Source organism: Myxine glutinosa, chromosome 5 (genome assembly GCF_964187855.1).
Source record: "Myxine glutinosa chromosome 5, kmMyxGlut1.1, whole genome shotgun sequence".
Lineage (NCBI taxonomy): Eukaryota > Metazoa > Chordata > Myxini > Myxiniformes > Myxinidae > Myxine > Myxine glutinosa.
Window position 1 is genome coordinate 80,266,803 of NC_136265.1, and position 14,297 is coordinate 80,281,099.

Sequence of the window (14,297 nt, forward strand, 5' to 3'; positions counted from 1 at the left end):
TCGAGTGAGATGTGCATGGAAGAAGTTTCGGGAACTGAGTGGTGTGCTGATGAGGAGGGGAGTGTCGCTGAAGCTGAAGGGAAAGGTGTATGCTGCATGTGTGAGAAGTGTTATGATTTATGGGAGCGAGGCATGGGTAATGAACGTAGAGCAGCAACGAAGGCTGGAAAGGGTGGAAATGCGAATGGTTCGATGGATGTGCGGAGTATCGTTGAGAGAGAGGAAGACAAATGATGAATTGCGAAAGATGATGGGAATATTGCCTGTGATGGATGCTGTGAAGAGAAACAGGTTGAGATGGTTTGGTCATGTGTTGAGGAAGGATGAAAGTGACTGGTTGAGAAGAGTGATGGAAATTAATGTAGAAGGAAGTAGAGGACGGGGAAGACCGAGAAAGACTTGGTTAAAGATGGTGGAAGAAGAAATGCGGGCAAGGGGGTTAACAAGGAGAGATGCAGAAAATAGGGCAAAATGGAGAAGATTGTCATGGGGACCGCAAGGCTAACCCCCGCTCGAGCAGGGAAAATGGCCTTAAAATGCATGTTGTGTTGTTTGTTGTTGTTTATATTTGTGAGCATACGTGTTATTTTTCTTCACATTCTCTTCAACAAATTACGCTATATTGCTTGTATTTGTGACCATACGTGTTCTTTTTCTTCACATTCTCTTCAACAAATTATGCTATATTGTTAATTTTTGTGACCATACGTGTTCTTTTTCTTCACATTCTTTTCAACAAATTACGCTATATTGTGTATATTTGTGACCATACGTGTTCCTTTTCTTCACATTCTCTTCAACAAATTATGCTATATTGTTTATTTTTGTGACCATACGTGTTCTTTTTCTTCACATTCTTTTCAACAAATTACGCTATATTGTGTATATTTGTGACCATACGTGTTATTTTTCTTCACATTCTTTTCAACAAATTACGCTATATTGTTTATATTTGTGACCATACGTGTTCTTTTTCTTCACATTCTCTTCAACAAATGACACTATATTGTTCATACGAGCGTGATTCGGCACGCTCCGCGCGCCTCACCACACGTCGTTTCAGAGGGATAGGCATCTTTGACCATTTCTGGGTCTTTTGGTCTTCATGGTGTTTTGGGCCTTCATGGCCATTTGGGTCTTCAGGGCCATTTGGATCCTCTGGGCCTTTAAGGGTATTTTGGGTCTTTGGGGGTGTTTGGGGTCTTCGGGGTCTTTTGGGACTTTGGTGTCTGCAGGGGCTTTTGGGTCTTAAGGGTCTTTTGTTTCCTTATTTGTTGTTTGATAAATTTGTGTTGACTTTCCCTTCCAGCTATAACTGATAACTTCAAATCAAATAATTTGTGTTGAGTTCCTTTTTTTCATATTTAAAATAACCCTTCCCCCCCCCCCCCCCCCAACTCCCACAGGAACTTTCCAGTCTTCTTCAATGGGAAGGCCAAGAAGGTTTCAAAATGAGGAAGAAAGAAAGGCTGAAAAAGCAAAAAAACAGAAAGAAAAGCTCGCAAAAGAATCCATTGAACAAAGGGCAAGGAGACTTAAGCAAATGTCACAAAACCAACAACAACACTTCACAGCAGAATCAAGTGAGCAGAGGAGAGAACGTCTTGAGGTAATATCACAACAAGTACGCAAACGACGATCTGCAGAATCAAGTGACCAGAGGAGAGAACGCCTTGAGGTAATGTCACAACAAGTACGCAAGCGACGAGCTGCAGAATCAAGTGAGCAGAGGAGAGAACGCCTTGAGGTAATGTCACAACGAGTACGCAAGCGACGATCTGCAGAATCAAGTGAGCAGAGGAGAGACCGCCTTGAGGTAATGTCACAACAACTACTCAAGCGACGAGCTGCAGAATCAAGTGATCAGAGGAGAGAACGTCTTGAGATAATGACACAACAAGTACGCAAGCGACGAGCTGCAGAATCAAGTGACCAGAAAAGAAGCAGGCTTCAAAGCAAGGCACAGGGTGAGCAAGATCGACTCATTGCTGAACAGCCCTCAATAAAAAGCTCACGTTTGGCTAAGATGGCACAACAACACAGACAAAAGCGTGCCAAGGCTGCTCTCCACAACCACAGAAACAATGTGGAGCTGTTTGCCAAAAACCACGTTCTGTCTGCAATGTGTGATGGTCAGCATGATGCAGGAATTTTTCAAAGATAATATAGAACATCATCTACTTAAATATGATGATAATTATTCGGACGGGGTGTATTTCTGAGCTGGGCCTCTCTCAATGGCAATGACTGGAGTTTTACTTGGTGCAGAATCCTTTGTTATAATTTGTTTCTCCAGTTCATTTATACAGTTAAAGATTTACAGATACTCTCTGAGAGCGTGTTCTCTCGTACTCAACCGAGGCCATCGTAGTTTGGCAAGGCCACGCCCTTCCCCATGCTTACTCGATCAACCCTGAACCATGCTATGCGCATGCGCAGATAAGAAAGCGTGTCACGTGTTCAGTGTGTTTGACTAATGTCTTTCTGATGATATACAGTGATGTATTTTTGTCTGGCGAGAATCTACTCAAGTATTACCGAGGTCTTCTGATTTCCCAGAACCAGGATTTGGATACCACAGATAAATACTTATTATCTTGTCTTGATAAAGTTCTTCATTGAAGTTAATTTTACAAAACTATTATTATCAGAGAGTGCGTTGGCCCTGTCGACTCTACGTACTAACGTCAGGATGACGCGGATAGAAAATGTCGGCCCCACCCACTGATACAAAACAAAGTTTGGAGTATCTTTTCGTCCTCTCATAGTAGTTTATCGAGGACATTTGCATTTTGAGTGTATAAGAAGTTTTATTGACACTTCAAGTGAACAAAACAGTAAAACCCACGAGAGTGTCTTTCACATGTCCGGCCGTGCATAAATTCCTCGAGAGGCTCCGCCCCTCCCCTCTGTCCCCGCCCTATTGGTTAAAGGGAAACCACATCAGTTATTTTGGGCATTTCTAAGTGCAGGTCATTGTGTGGCCTGAGGCTGGATGAAGACATTACTCTTTGAGAAATGAGCAATAAGACAGAGCTGCAAGATACAGTCAGGGTTACTTAAGACAATATAGGAATGTATACAGTGTTTGACATTGCTGACGAAGATATCTTGGCACTTTTGCTCCAAGTTTGGGTATCCTTTGAGTACCATACCATTGTGTTATTCCACATTGTAAAAAATTACAGAAACAAGTGAATAAAAAAAAATTATGCTAAATTAAAATGGCAATGTAGGAATGACAAACTACAATCTAAAAAAGGTGCTACACAAGATCGGGTGAGCTGATCGACACAAGACCATCACATAACAATCCCGACATTGCGTGCGGGTGAGGACATTGAAGTGGCAAGAGATTTGGAGGATGGAGCCAATATTGAGTTTCCTGTTGCGGTCAACGTATGATGTGCTTCCATCACCAGCAAACTTGAGATTGTGGGGGTTGTTGCAGGAGGAGAGATGTTATTTGTGTGAAGGTTTGGGAACGGTGCAGCATGCACTGAGTGCATGCTCAGTAGCATTGGCAGCAGGAACATACAAGTGGCGGCATGATCAAGTGCTGGCGGTGGTAATGCAGATGGTGCAACAAGAGGTGGAGAGAGAGAGAGAGAGAGAGAGAGGAGAAGAGAAGAGAAGAGAAGAGAAGAGAAGAGTGGAGAGGAGAAGGAGACGGAGACTGATGGGCATTTCAGAGGTGTTGTTTGTGAAAGAGTGCCAAGTGGAAGGAGGAGGAGGAGGAAGAGGTGGTGTGGGGGGAAATTAATTAATTGCGTGCTTAATTTGTGTAAGTTAAGTGGATTTCCTTGAGCCTCCACTTGATGTTGCAAACACTTTAGTTTTAATTGTGTTCTTAAGCTTCATAAATAATTATTATTGTGTTAATTAGTAATGGGGTTTAAGGTTAATTTTCCCCAGTGTGTGCTTTCACTCTGTGGCTAACCCTTAAATTATAACAATCCCGGCCAAACTAAGCCCGCCCCATGGACAGTTACGGCAAAAGGACCCGCCGAGGGGAGGCGGAGCGACGGTGCAAGGGGTGTGGGGAAGGGATTGGGAAATCTCTTCATCACTGAAATACATCACTGAATTGGGAAATCAACTATTGTTGAAGTCAAAAGGTAAACTTAAGGTCAAATGGCTACAATCATAAATTTTCATCTGAAAAATAATCAATTTTCATCCGATTGACCCGGGCTTTGATTAAGATTGTCAATTTAAATCTTGATGGAATGGATAATTTGATGTTGAATTTATTGATACTAGGGCATGCCCGTACTATATATATATCTAAAATTATATCCCCCCCCCCCCCTCTATTTACATGAAATGGTTTGGTCCATTCGCAAAGCCAAAGCGAACGGCTTGCGAGTACGGTAGAACCCCCCCCTCTATTTACATGAAATGGTTTGGTCCATTCGCAAAGCCAAAGCGAACGGCGAACGGCTAAATCGCCATAGCTCGGTAGCTCGCTGCTCTCTGATTGGTCGAATCGTTTTTTGGACATAGCTCGGTAACTACTTGTCCGATTAATATGAAACCTTGAAAAGGCACATCCTCGGGTCCCCAGCAATATACCTGGCAAGTTTCAAGTATATCGGACCGGTAGTTGTCGAGAAACAGCGGTCGCATACACACAGAGATTACTGGAATTATAGATAGATGGAGCTTCTCCATGGAGTGGAGGATAGAAATATGCCAAATGTTTAATCTAATCTGATTGAAATACTTGTGAATTATGCAGTATTTCAACGTTTTGGTGAATTCTCAATACTTTTTTGTGATTTGTCTTTTCAGTGAAACAAATGAAACTGGATTCTTGTTCCAAGTGTTCCCAGTTGTTCTGCTCAGAAGTTTTCAATAATCGCATGACACACACTGTTTGTCAAGAAAAGGACATGTTTCGCAACGTGTCTTCCAACCGCAGTTATAAAAGCTGCACAGAGACTCTCAAGAATATCCAAGGAAGGAAGAGACCACACAAGTGTTCTGTTTGCAACAAGGATTTTCTTTCTTCATCCCATTTGCATCAACATAAAAAAATACACATGGCAGAGAAGCCCAACAAGTGTTCTGTTTGTCTTAAGGCATTTGTTCAAAGATCAACATTAACAAGGCATCAAAGAATACACATAGGAGAGAAGACACACAAGTGCTCTGTGTGTCTTAAGGTATTTGCTCAGAGAGCAACATTAATAAGGCATCAAAAAATACACACAGGAGAGAAGCAGTACAAGTGTTTTGTGTGTCTTCAAGCCTTTCCGCTTTCGCATACTTTGAAGAATCATCAAAGAATACACATGGGAGAGAATCCGTACAATTGCTCTGTGTGCAACAAGGATTTTGTTGATTCATCAGGATTGCAGCGACATCGAAAAATTCACATGGGAGAGAAGCCACACAAGTGTTCTGTGTGTCATCAGGCATTTGTTCGAAAAGCAACATTAATAAGGCATCAAAAAATACATACAAGAGAGAAGCCTTACAAGTGTTCTGGGTGTCATAAGGCATTTCTTCGAAAAGCAACATTAATAAGGCATCAAAAAATACATACAGGGGAGAAGCCTTACAAGTGCTCTGTTTGCAACAAGGATTTTGCTTTTTCTTCACGTTTGCATCAACATCAAAAAATGCACACACGAGAGAAGCCACACAAGTGTTCTGGGTGTCATAAGGCATTTCTTCAAAAAGCAACATTAATAAGGCATCAAAAAATACATACAGGGGAGAAGCCTTACAAGTGCTCTGTTTGCAACAATGATTTTGCTTTTTCTTCACGTTTGCATCAACATCAAAAAATTCACACGGGAGAGAAGCCACACAAGTGTTCTGGGTGTCATAAGGCATTTCTTCGAAAAGCAACATTAATAAGGCATCAAAAAATACATACAGGGGAGAAGCCTTACAAGTGTTCTGTGTGTCATAAGGCATTTCTTCGAAAAGCAACATTAATAAGGCATCAAAAAATACATACAGGGGAGAAGCCTTACAAGTGCTCTGTTTGCAACAAGGATTTTGCTTTTTCTTCACGTTTGCATCAACATCAAAAAATGCACACACGAGAGAAGCGACAAGTGTTCTGTGTGTCTTAAGGCATTTCTTCGAAAAGCAACATTAATAAGGCATCAAAAAATACATACAGGGGAGAAGCCTTACAAGTGCTCTGTTTGCAACAAGGATTTTGCTTTTTCTTCACGTTTGCATCAACATCAAAAAATGCACACACGAGAGAAGCCACACAAGTGTTCTGGGTGTCATAAGGCATTTCTTCGAAAAGCAACATTAATAAGGCATCAAAAAATACATACAAGAGAGAAGCCTTACAAGGTGTTCTGTGTGTCATAAGGCATTTGTTCGAAGAGCAACATTAATAAGGCATCAAAAATACATATAGGGGAAAAGCCTTACAAGTGCTCTGTTTGCAACAAGGATTTTGCTTTTTCTTCACGTTTGCATCAACATCAAAAAATGCACACACGAGAGAAGCCACACAAGTGTTCTGGGTGTCATAAGGCATTTCTTCGAAAAGCAACATTAATAAGGCATCAAAAAATACATACAAGAGAGAAGCCTTACAAGTGTTCTGCGTGTCATAAGGCATTTGTTCGAAGAGCAACATTAATAAGGCATCAGAAAATACATACAGGCGAGAAGCCTTACAAGTGCTCTGTTTGCAACAAGGATTTTGCTTTTTCTTCACGTTTGCATCAACATCAAAAAATGCACACACGAGAGAAGCCACACAAGTGTTCTGGGTGTCATAAGGCATTTCTTCGAAAAGCAACATTAATAAGGCATCAAAAAATACATACAGGGGAGAAGCCTTACAAGTGCTCTGTTTGCAACAAGGATTTTGCTTTTTCTTCACGTTTGCATCAACATCAAAAAATGCACACACGAGAGAAGCCACACAAGTGTTCTGGGTGTCATAAGGCATTTCTTCGAAAAGCAACATTAATAAGGCATCAAAAAATACATACAGGGGAGAAGCCTTACAAGTGTTCTGTGTGTCATAAGGCATTTCTTCGAAAAGCAACATTAATAAGGCATCAAAAAATACATACAGGGGAGAAGCCTTACAAGTGCTCTGTTTGCAACAAGGATTTTGCTTTTTCTTCACGTTTGCATCAACATCAAAAAATGCACACACGAGAGAAGCTACAAGTGTTCTGTGTGTCTTAAGGCATTTCTTCGAAAAGCAACATTAATGAGGCATCAAAAAATACATACAAGAGAGAAGCCTTACAAGTGTTCTGTGTGTCATAAGGCATTTGTTCGAAGAGCAACATTAATAAGGCATCAAAAAATACATACAGGGGAAAAGCCTTACAAGTGCTCTGTTTGCAACAAGGATTTTGCTTTTTCTTCACGTTTGCATCAACATCAAAAAATGCACACAGGAGAGAAGCCACACAAGTGCTCTGTGTGTTTCAAAGCCTTTACTCTTTTGCATACCTTGAAGAATCATCAAAGAATTAATATGGGAGAGAAGCCACACAAGTGTACCGTTTGCAACAAAGATTTTGCTGCTTCAGCATTTTTGCAGCGACATCAAAAAATTCACACAGGAGAGAAGCCTTACAAGTGCTCTGTTTGCAACAATGATTTTGCTTTTTCTTCACGTTTGCATCAACATCAAAAAATTCACACGGGAGAGAAGCCACACAAGTGTTCTGGGTGTCATAAGGCATTTCTTCGAAAAGCAACATTAATAAGGCATCAAAAAATACATACAGGAGAGAAGCCTTACAAGTGCTCTGTTTGCAACAATGATTTTGCTTTTTCTTCACGTTTGCATCAACATCAAAAAATTCACACGGGAGAGAAGCCACACAAGTGTTCTGGGTGTCATAAGGCATTTCTTCGAAAAGCAACATTAATAAGGCATCAAAAAATACATACAGGGGAGAAGCCTTACAAGTGCTCTGTTTGCAACAAGGATTTTGCTTTTTCTTCACGTTTGCATCAACATCAAAAAATGCACACACGAGAGAAGCGACAAGTGTTCTGTGTGTCTTAAGGCATTTCTTCAAAAAGCAACATTAATAAGGCATCAAAAAATACATACAGGAGAGAAGCCTTACAAGTGCTCTGTTTGCAACAATGATTTTGCTTTTTCTTCACGTTTGCATCAACATCAAAAAATTCACACGGGAGAGAAGCCACACAAGTGTTCTGGGTGTCATAAGGCATTTCTTCGAAAAGCAACATTAATAAGGCATCAAAAAATACATACAGGGGAGAAGCCTTACAAGTGTTCTGGGTGTCATAAGGCATTTCTTCGAAAAGCAACATTAATAAGGCATCAAAAAATACATACAGGGGAGAAGCCTTACAAGTGCTCTGTTTGCAACAAGGATTTTGCTTTTTCTTCACGTTTGCATCAACATCAAAAAATGCACACACGAGAGAAGCGACAAGTGTTCTGTGTGTCTTAAGGCATTTCTTCGAAAAGCAACATTAATAAGGCATCAAAAAATACATACAGGGGAGAAGCCTTACAAGTGCTCTGTTTGCAACAAGGATTTTGCTTTTTCTTCACGTTTGCATCAACATCAAAAAATGCACACACGAGAGAAGCCACACAAGTGTTCTGGGTGTCATAAGGCATTTCTTCAAAAAGCAACATTAATAAGGCATCAAAAAATACATACAGGGGAGAAGCCTTACAAGTGTTCTGGGTGTCATAAGGCATTTCTTCGAAAAGCAACATTAATAAGACATCAAAAAATACATACAGGGGAGAAGCCTTACAAGTGCTCTGTTTGCAACAAGGATTTTGCTTTTTCTTCACGTTTGCATCAACATCAAAAAATGCACACACGAGAGAAGCGACAAGTGTTCTGTGTGTCTTAAGGCATTTCTTCGAAAAGCAACATTAATAAGGCATCAAAAAATACATACAGGGGAGAAGCCTTACAAGTGCTCTGTTTGCAACAAGGATTTTGCTTTTTCTTCACGTTTGCATCAACATCAAAAAATGCACACACGAGAGAAGCCACACAAGTGTTCTGGGTGTCATAAGGCATTTCTTCGAAGAGCAACATTAATAAGGCATCAAAAATACATATAGGGGAAAAGCCTTACAAGTGCTCTGTTTGCAACAAGGATTTTGCTTTTTCTTCACGTTTGCATCAACATCAAAAAATGCACACAGGAGAGAAGCCACACAAGTGCTCTGTGTGTTTCAAAGCCTTTACTCTTTTGCATACCTTGAAGAATCATCAAAGAATTAATATGGGAGAGAAGCCACACAAGTGTACCGTTTGCAACAAAGATTTTGCTGCTTCAGCATTTTTGCAGCGACATCAAAAAATTCACACAGGAGAGAAGCCACACAAGTGTTCTGTGTGTCTTAAGGCATTTATTCAAAGAACAGCATTAATAATTCATCAAAATATACATACAGGAGAGAAGCCATACAAGTGTTCTCTTTGCAACAAGGATTTTGCTTGTTCGTCATATTTGCATCAACATCAAAAAATGCACACAGGAGAAAAGCCACACAAGTGTTCTGTGTGTCTTAAGGCCTTTCCTCTTTCGCATACTTTGAAGATGCATCAAAGAATACATACGGGAGAGAAGCCGTACAAATGTTTGGTTTGCAACAAGGATTTTGTTTATTCCTCACATTTGCAGCAACATCAAAGAATACACATGGGAGAGAAGCCTTACAAGTGTTCTGTGTGTCTTAAGGCCTTTATTCAAAGATCAACATTAATAAATCATCAAAGGAGGCACACAGGGGAGAAGCCACGCAAGAATAACAGACTCGAGCCTCAATCTACTGTCATCTATATACCCCAGAGAGGATAACAACACGACCCTTACTGTCACTCCCGTGGGGAGTGGTTGTACTCGTTGAGTAAAAGAAGTAAAATTGGTTAAAAAAAAGAAAAAGAAGAAAAAAAAAAGAGTTGTTGAGAGCTTGCACATGTGTCAGATATAAATGTGAACATGAGACATTGCAACACATGTGGGTATAACTATTTTGAAAATACTGCAAATATAAAAACAATATTGGGAGATGTACAATCTATTGTTTGACTTTCTCACAGTTTGGGCTTTCATGGAAAAGATGTCATCAAACGATGGTGAATGTGCACAACTGATGGACAGCCAGGAAGATGCGTCAGCCCCTCAATAGCAACTGGAACCACACTGTAATGAAATTGTACCTGAGTTGAACCCAGGTGTTATGCTCTCTCCAACCACTGAGAGGCGTCTATAAGAAGTCGGACGACCATCGCTCCGGATCATTCCTGTGACATATAATCTGTGACAGCGTAGACTCGAATGGTGTGTATATTTAGATGAACCAAGCTTGCTTGCACTGATTGTCAATTGCTGGACTTCTCCTTCATTATATAATCCTGATATATTGCATGATCGTATTTTACAGGTGTTGCCAGAGATCGAATTCGCATTAAACCTATCATTGGGACAATGTTGTGGATTTGACTACTTACAACACACACTAATTTCAAGGCGCCAAATACCATGAAGCTGTGTGTCATAAGGCATTTGTTCTAAGAGCAGCATTAACAATTCATCAAAAAATACATACTTTCTTTACATACATACTTTCATACATACATACTTTAAATCACACATACATACATACTTTATCACACTGTGGTGAGTTCATTCAGACTCTTTAACATACACATACATACTTTCATACATACTTTAATGCTTTAAATCACATACATACTTTTAAAAATATCATCAAACTATGGTGAGGAGTGAGGCCTTTCATCAAGATTTCATTCAGACTCTTGTTCATCAACGAAATTCCAACAGCAGAGATGGATTGCAACTGAGTTAAATGTTGCCGACCCATCATCAGAGGAAGAGCAGATTTAGCCAGCTAACCCCCATCGTGCCAAAAAAGACCAGATCGAGAGGATGACATTTAGCTCGGTGGATGCCCGTATCGAGCGAGACAAGGATGGGCCCATGAGTGGAGACAAGGAGAAAAAGGTGGATGGTCATGAGTAGGAGGAGTATTTTGTTGAGCAGGTCATGGGCCAGAGTATTTTGTTGAGCAGGTCATGAGCAGGAAGGAGGATTTTGTTGAGCAGGGCATGAGCAGGAGGAGTATTTTGTTGAGCAGGTCATGAGCAGGAGGATTATTTTGTTGTGCAGGTCATGAGCAGGAGGAGTATTTAGTTGAGCAGGTCATGAGCAGGAGGATGATTTTGTTGAGCAGGTCATGAGCAGGAGGATGATTTTGTTGAGCAGGTCATGAGCAGGAGGACGATTTTGTTGAGCAGGTCATGAGCAGGAGTAGTATTTTGTTGAGCAGGTCATGGGCAGGAGTATTTTGTTGAGCAGGTCATGAGCAGGAGGAGTATTTTGTCGAGCAGGTCATGAGCAGGAGGATGATTTTGTTGAGCAGGTCATGGGCAGGAGTATTTTGTTGAGCAGGTCATGAGCAGGAAGGAGGATTTTGTTGAGCAGGTCATGAGCAGGAAGGAGGATTTTGTTGAGCAGGGCATGAGCAGGAGGGGTATTTAGTTGAGCAGATCATGAGCAGGAGGAGTATTTTGTTGAGCAGGTCATGAGCAGGAGTATTTTGTTGAGCAGGTCATGGGCAGGAGGAGGATTTAGTTGAGCAGGTCAGGAGCAGGAGGAGTATTTTGTTGAGCAGGTCATGAGCAGGAGTATTTTGTTGAGCAGGTCAGGAGCAGGAGTATTTTGTTGAGAAGGTCATGAGCAGGAGGAGTATTTTGTTGAGCAGGTCATGAGCAGGAGGAGTATTTTGTTGAGCAGGTCATGAGCAGGAGGAGTATTTAGTTGAGCAGGTCATGAGCAAGAGGATGATTTTGTTGAGCAGGCCATGGGCAGGAAGGAGGATTGTGTTGAGCAGGTCATGAGCAGGAGTATTTTGTTGAGCAGGTCATGAGCAGGAGGAGGATTTTGTTGAGCAGGTCATGAGCAGGAGGAGGATTTTGTTGAGCAGGTCATGAGCAGGAGGAGGATTTTGTTGAGCAGGTCATGAGCAGGAGGAGGATTTTTTTGAGCAGGAGGAGTATTTTGTTGAGCAGGTAATGAGCAGGAGGAGTATTTTGTTGAGCAGGTCATGAGCAGGAGAAGTATTTTGCTGAGCAGGTGATGAGCAGGAGTAGTATTTTGTTGAGCAGGTCATGAGCAGGAGGCATATTTTGTTGAGCAGGTCATGAGCAGGAGGCATATTTTGTTGAGCAGGTCATGAGCAGGAGGAGGATTTTGTTGAGCAGGTCATGAGCAGGAGGAGGAGGAGGATTTTGTTGAGCAGGAGGAGTATTTAGATGAGCAGGAGGAGGATTTTGTTGAGCAGGTCATGAGCAGGAGGAGTATTTTGTTGAGCAGGTCATGAGCAGGAGGAGTATTTTGTTGAGCAGGTCATGAGCAGGAGAAGTATTTTGTTGAGCAGGTCATGGGCAGGAAGGAGGATTGTGTTGAGCAGGTCATGAGCAGGAGTATTTTGTTGAGCAGGTCCTGAGCAGGAGGAGGATTTTGTTGAGCAGGTCATGAGCAGGAGGAGTATTTTGTTGAGCAGGTCAAGAGCAGGAGGAGTATTTTTTTGAGCAGGTCAAGAGCAGGAGGAGGATTTTGTTGAGCAGGTCATGAGCAGGAAGCATATTTTGTTGAGCAGGTCATGAGCAGGAGGAGGATTTTGTTGAGCAGATCATGAGCAAGAGGAGGATTTTGTTGAGCAGGTCATGAGGAGGAGGAGGATTTTGTTGAGCAGGGCATGAGCAGGAGGAGTATTTAGTTGAGCAGGTCATGAGCAGGAGGTGGATTTTGTTGAGCAGGTCATGAGCAGGAGGAGTATTTTGTGGAGCAGGTCATGAGCAGGAGGATTATTTTGTTGAGCAGGTCATGAGCAGGAGGAGGATTTTGTTGAGCAGGGCATGAGCAGGAGGAGTATTTTGTTGAGCAGGTCATGAGCAGGGGGAGTATTTTGTTGAGCAGGTCATGAGCAGGAGGAGTATTTTGTTGAGCAGGTCATGAGCAGGAGGAGTATTTTGTTGAGCAGGTCATGAGCAGGAGGATTATTTTGTTGAGCAGGTCATGAGCAGGAGGAGTATTTTGTTGAGCAGGAAGGAGGATTTTGTTGAGCAGGGCCTGAGCAGGAGGAGTATTTTGTTGAGCAGGTCATGAGCAGGAGGTGTATTTTGTGGAGCAGGTCATGAGCAGGAGGAGTATTTTGTTGAGCAGGTCATGAGCAGGAGTATTTTGTTGAGGAGGTCATGAGCAGGAGGAGTATTTTGTTGAGCAGGTCATGAGCAGGAGGAGTATTTTGTTGAGCAGGTCATGAGCAGGGGTATTTTTCCCTCAAAATTATTTTCTCACCAAGCAGTTGATAAATAAATGCTTTGCCAAGCGAGTTCAATTTCTCCACAACTTCATTATTTTTCATCGGGACTGGAAATATTATTTTACCTGAACTATCAATAATTCATTCCACAACATTGCTTTCAATGCTTTCCTTTCATACCGAATCCAACACAAACGGTGGAATTTTACCTTCTATTTATTCAATCCAAATTTGGTAAAATCATCATAAAGGCACCAGTCATTTCAACATTCACCAATTTAAAAAGTTGTTTTGTATCGTTCCTTCTTTTCCACATCTCCTCATTTTACAACCAACAATGAAGTCCACGTTTTTCTATTTGAGATCCTTTAATTTCAATCTTCGTTAACTTCTTTAAATTTTATGGCGGAGGTTTGGTCCTTGTTACTTACCTGTTTGCTTGTTTGTCACCGGCCTACAGGTCACAGTTCCAAACTGATCGTCATGAAACTTCACCAAGTATTTGTGCTGCACTCCCGTCGTCACAATTGAGAAGCCTATTGATTTTGAGGTCACTGACCTTTGACCTTTTTTTTACATTTACAGGTCATCTTGAGGTCTGATATATAAAATCGCCATTTTTCATCCGATTGACTTGAAAATTGAACAGCGTTTGCACATTGCGTGACTAAATAGGGAAACCAACTATTTTTGAGGTTAAAGGTCAACTCAAGGTCAAACTTCCAAAATCATCAATTTTCAATTGACAAAAGATAATTTCCATCTGAAAATTCATCAATTTTCATCCGATTGACTTGAAAATTTAACAGCATTTGCATGGTGCCTCACTGAATTGGGAAACCAACTATTTTTGAAGTCAAAGGTCAAACTTCCAAAATTATCAATTTTCACCTGAAAAACCATCAATTTTCATCCAATTTATTTGAAAATTAAACAGCATTTGCACATTGATTCACTAGAGAAACCGACTATTTTTGAGGTCAAAGTTCAACTC

General features: G+C 41.2%; 1 protein-coding gene across 1 annotated transcript; it reads left to right on the forward strand.

The window, feature by feature from the left end:
- The first annotated feature begins 1,681 nt into the window (after positions 1-1,681).
- On the forward strand, positions 1,682-8,853 carry LOC137428504 (uncharacterized). Its single transcript, XM_078777355.1, is given in 7 exon segments — positions 1,682-2,132; positions 4,795-6,073; positions 6,120-6,324; positions 6,409-7,154; positions 7,156-7,977; positions 8,048-8,373; positions 8,453-8,853. Coding segments are annotated over 7 exon segments (4,230 nt in total).
- The last annotated feature ends 5,444 nt before the right edge of the window (positions 8,854-14,297 follow it).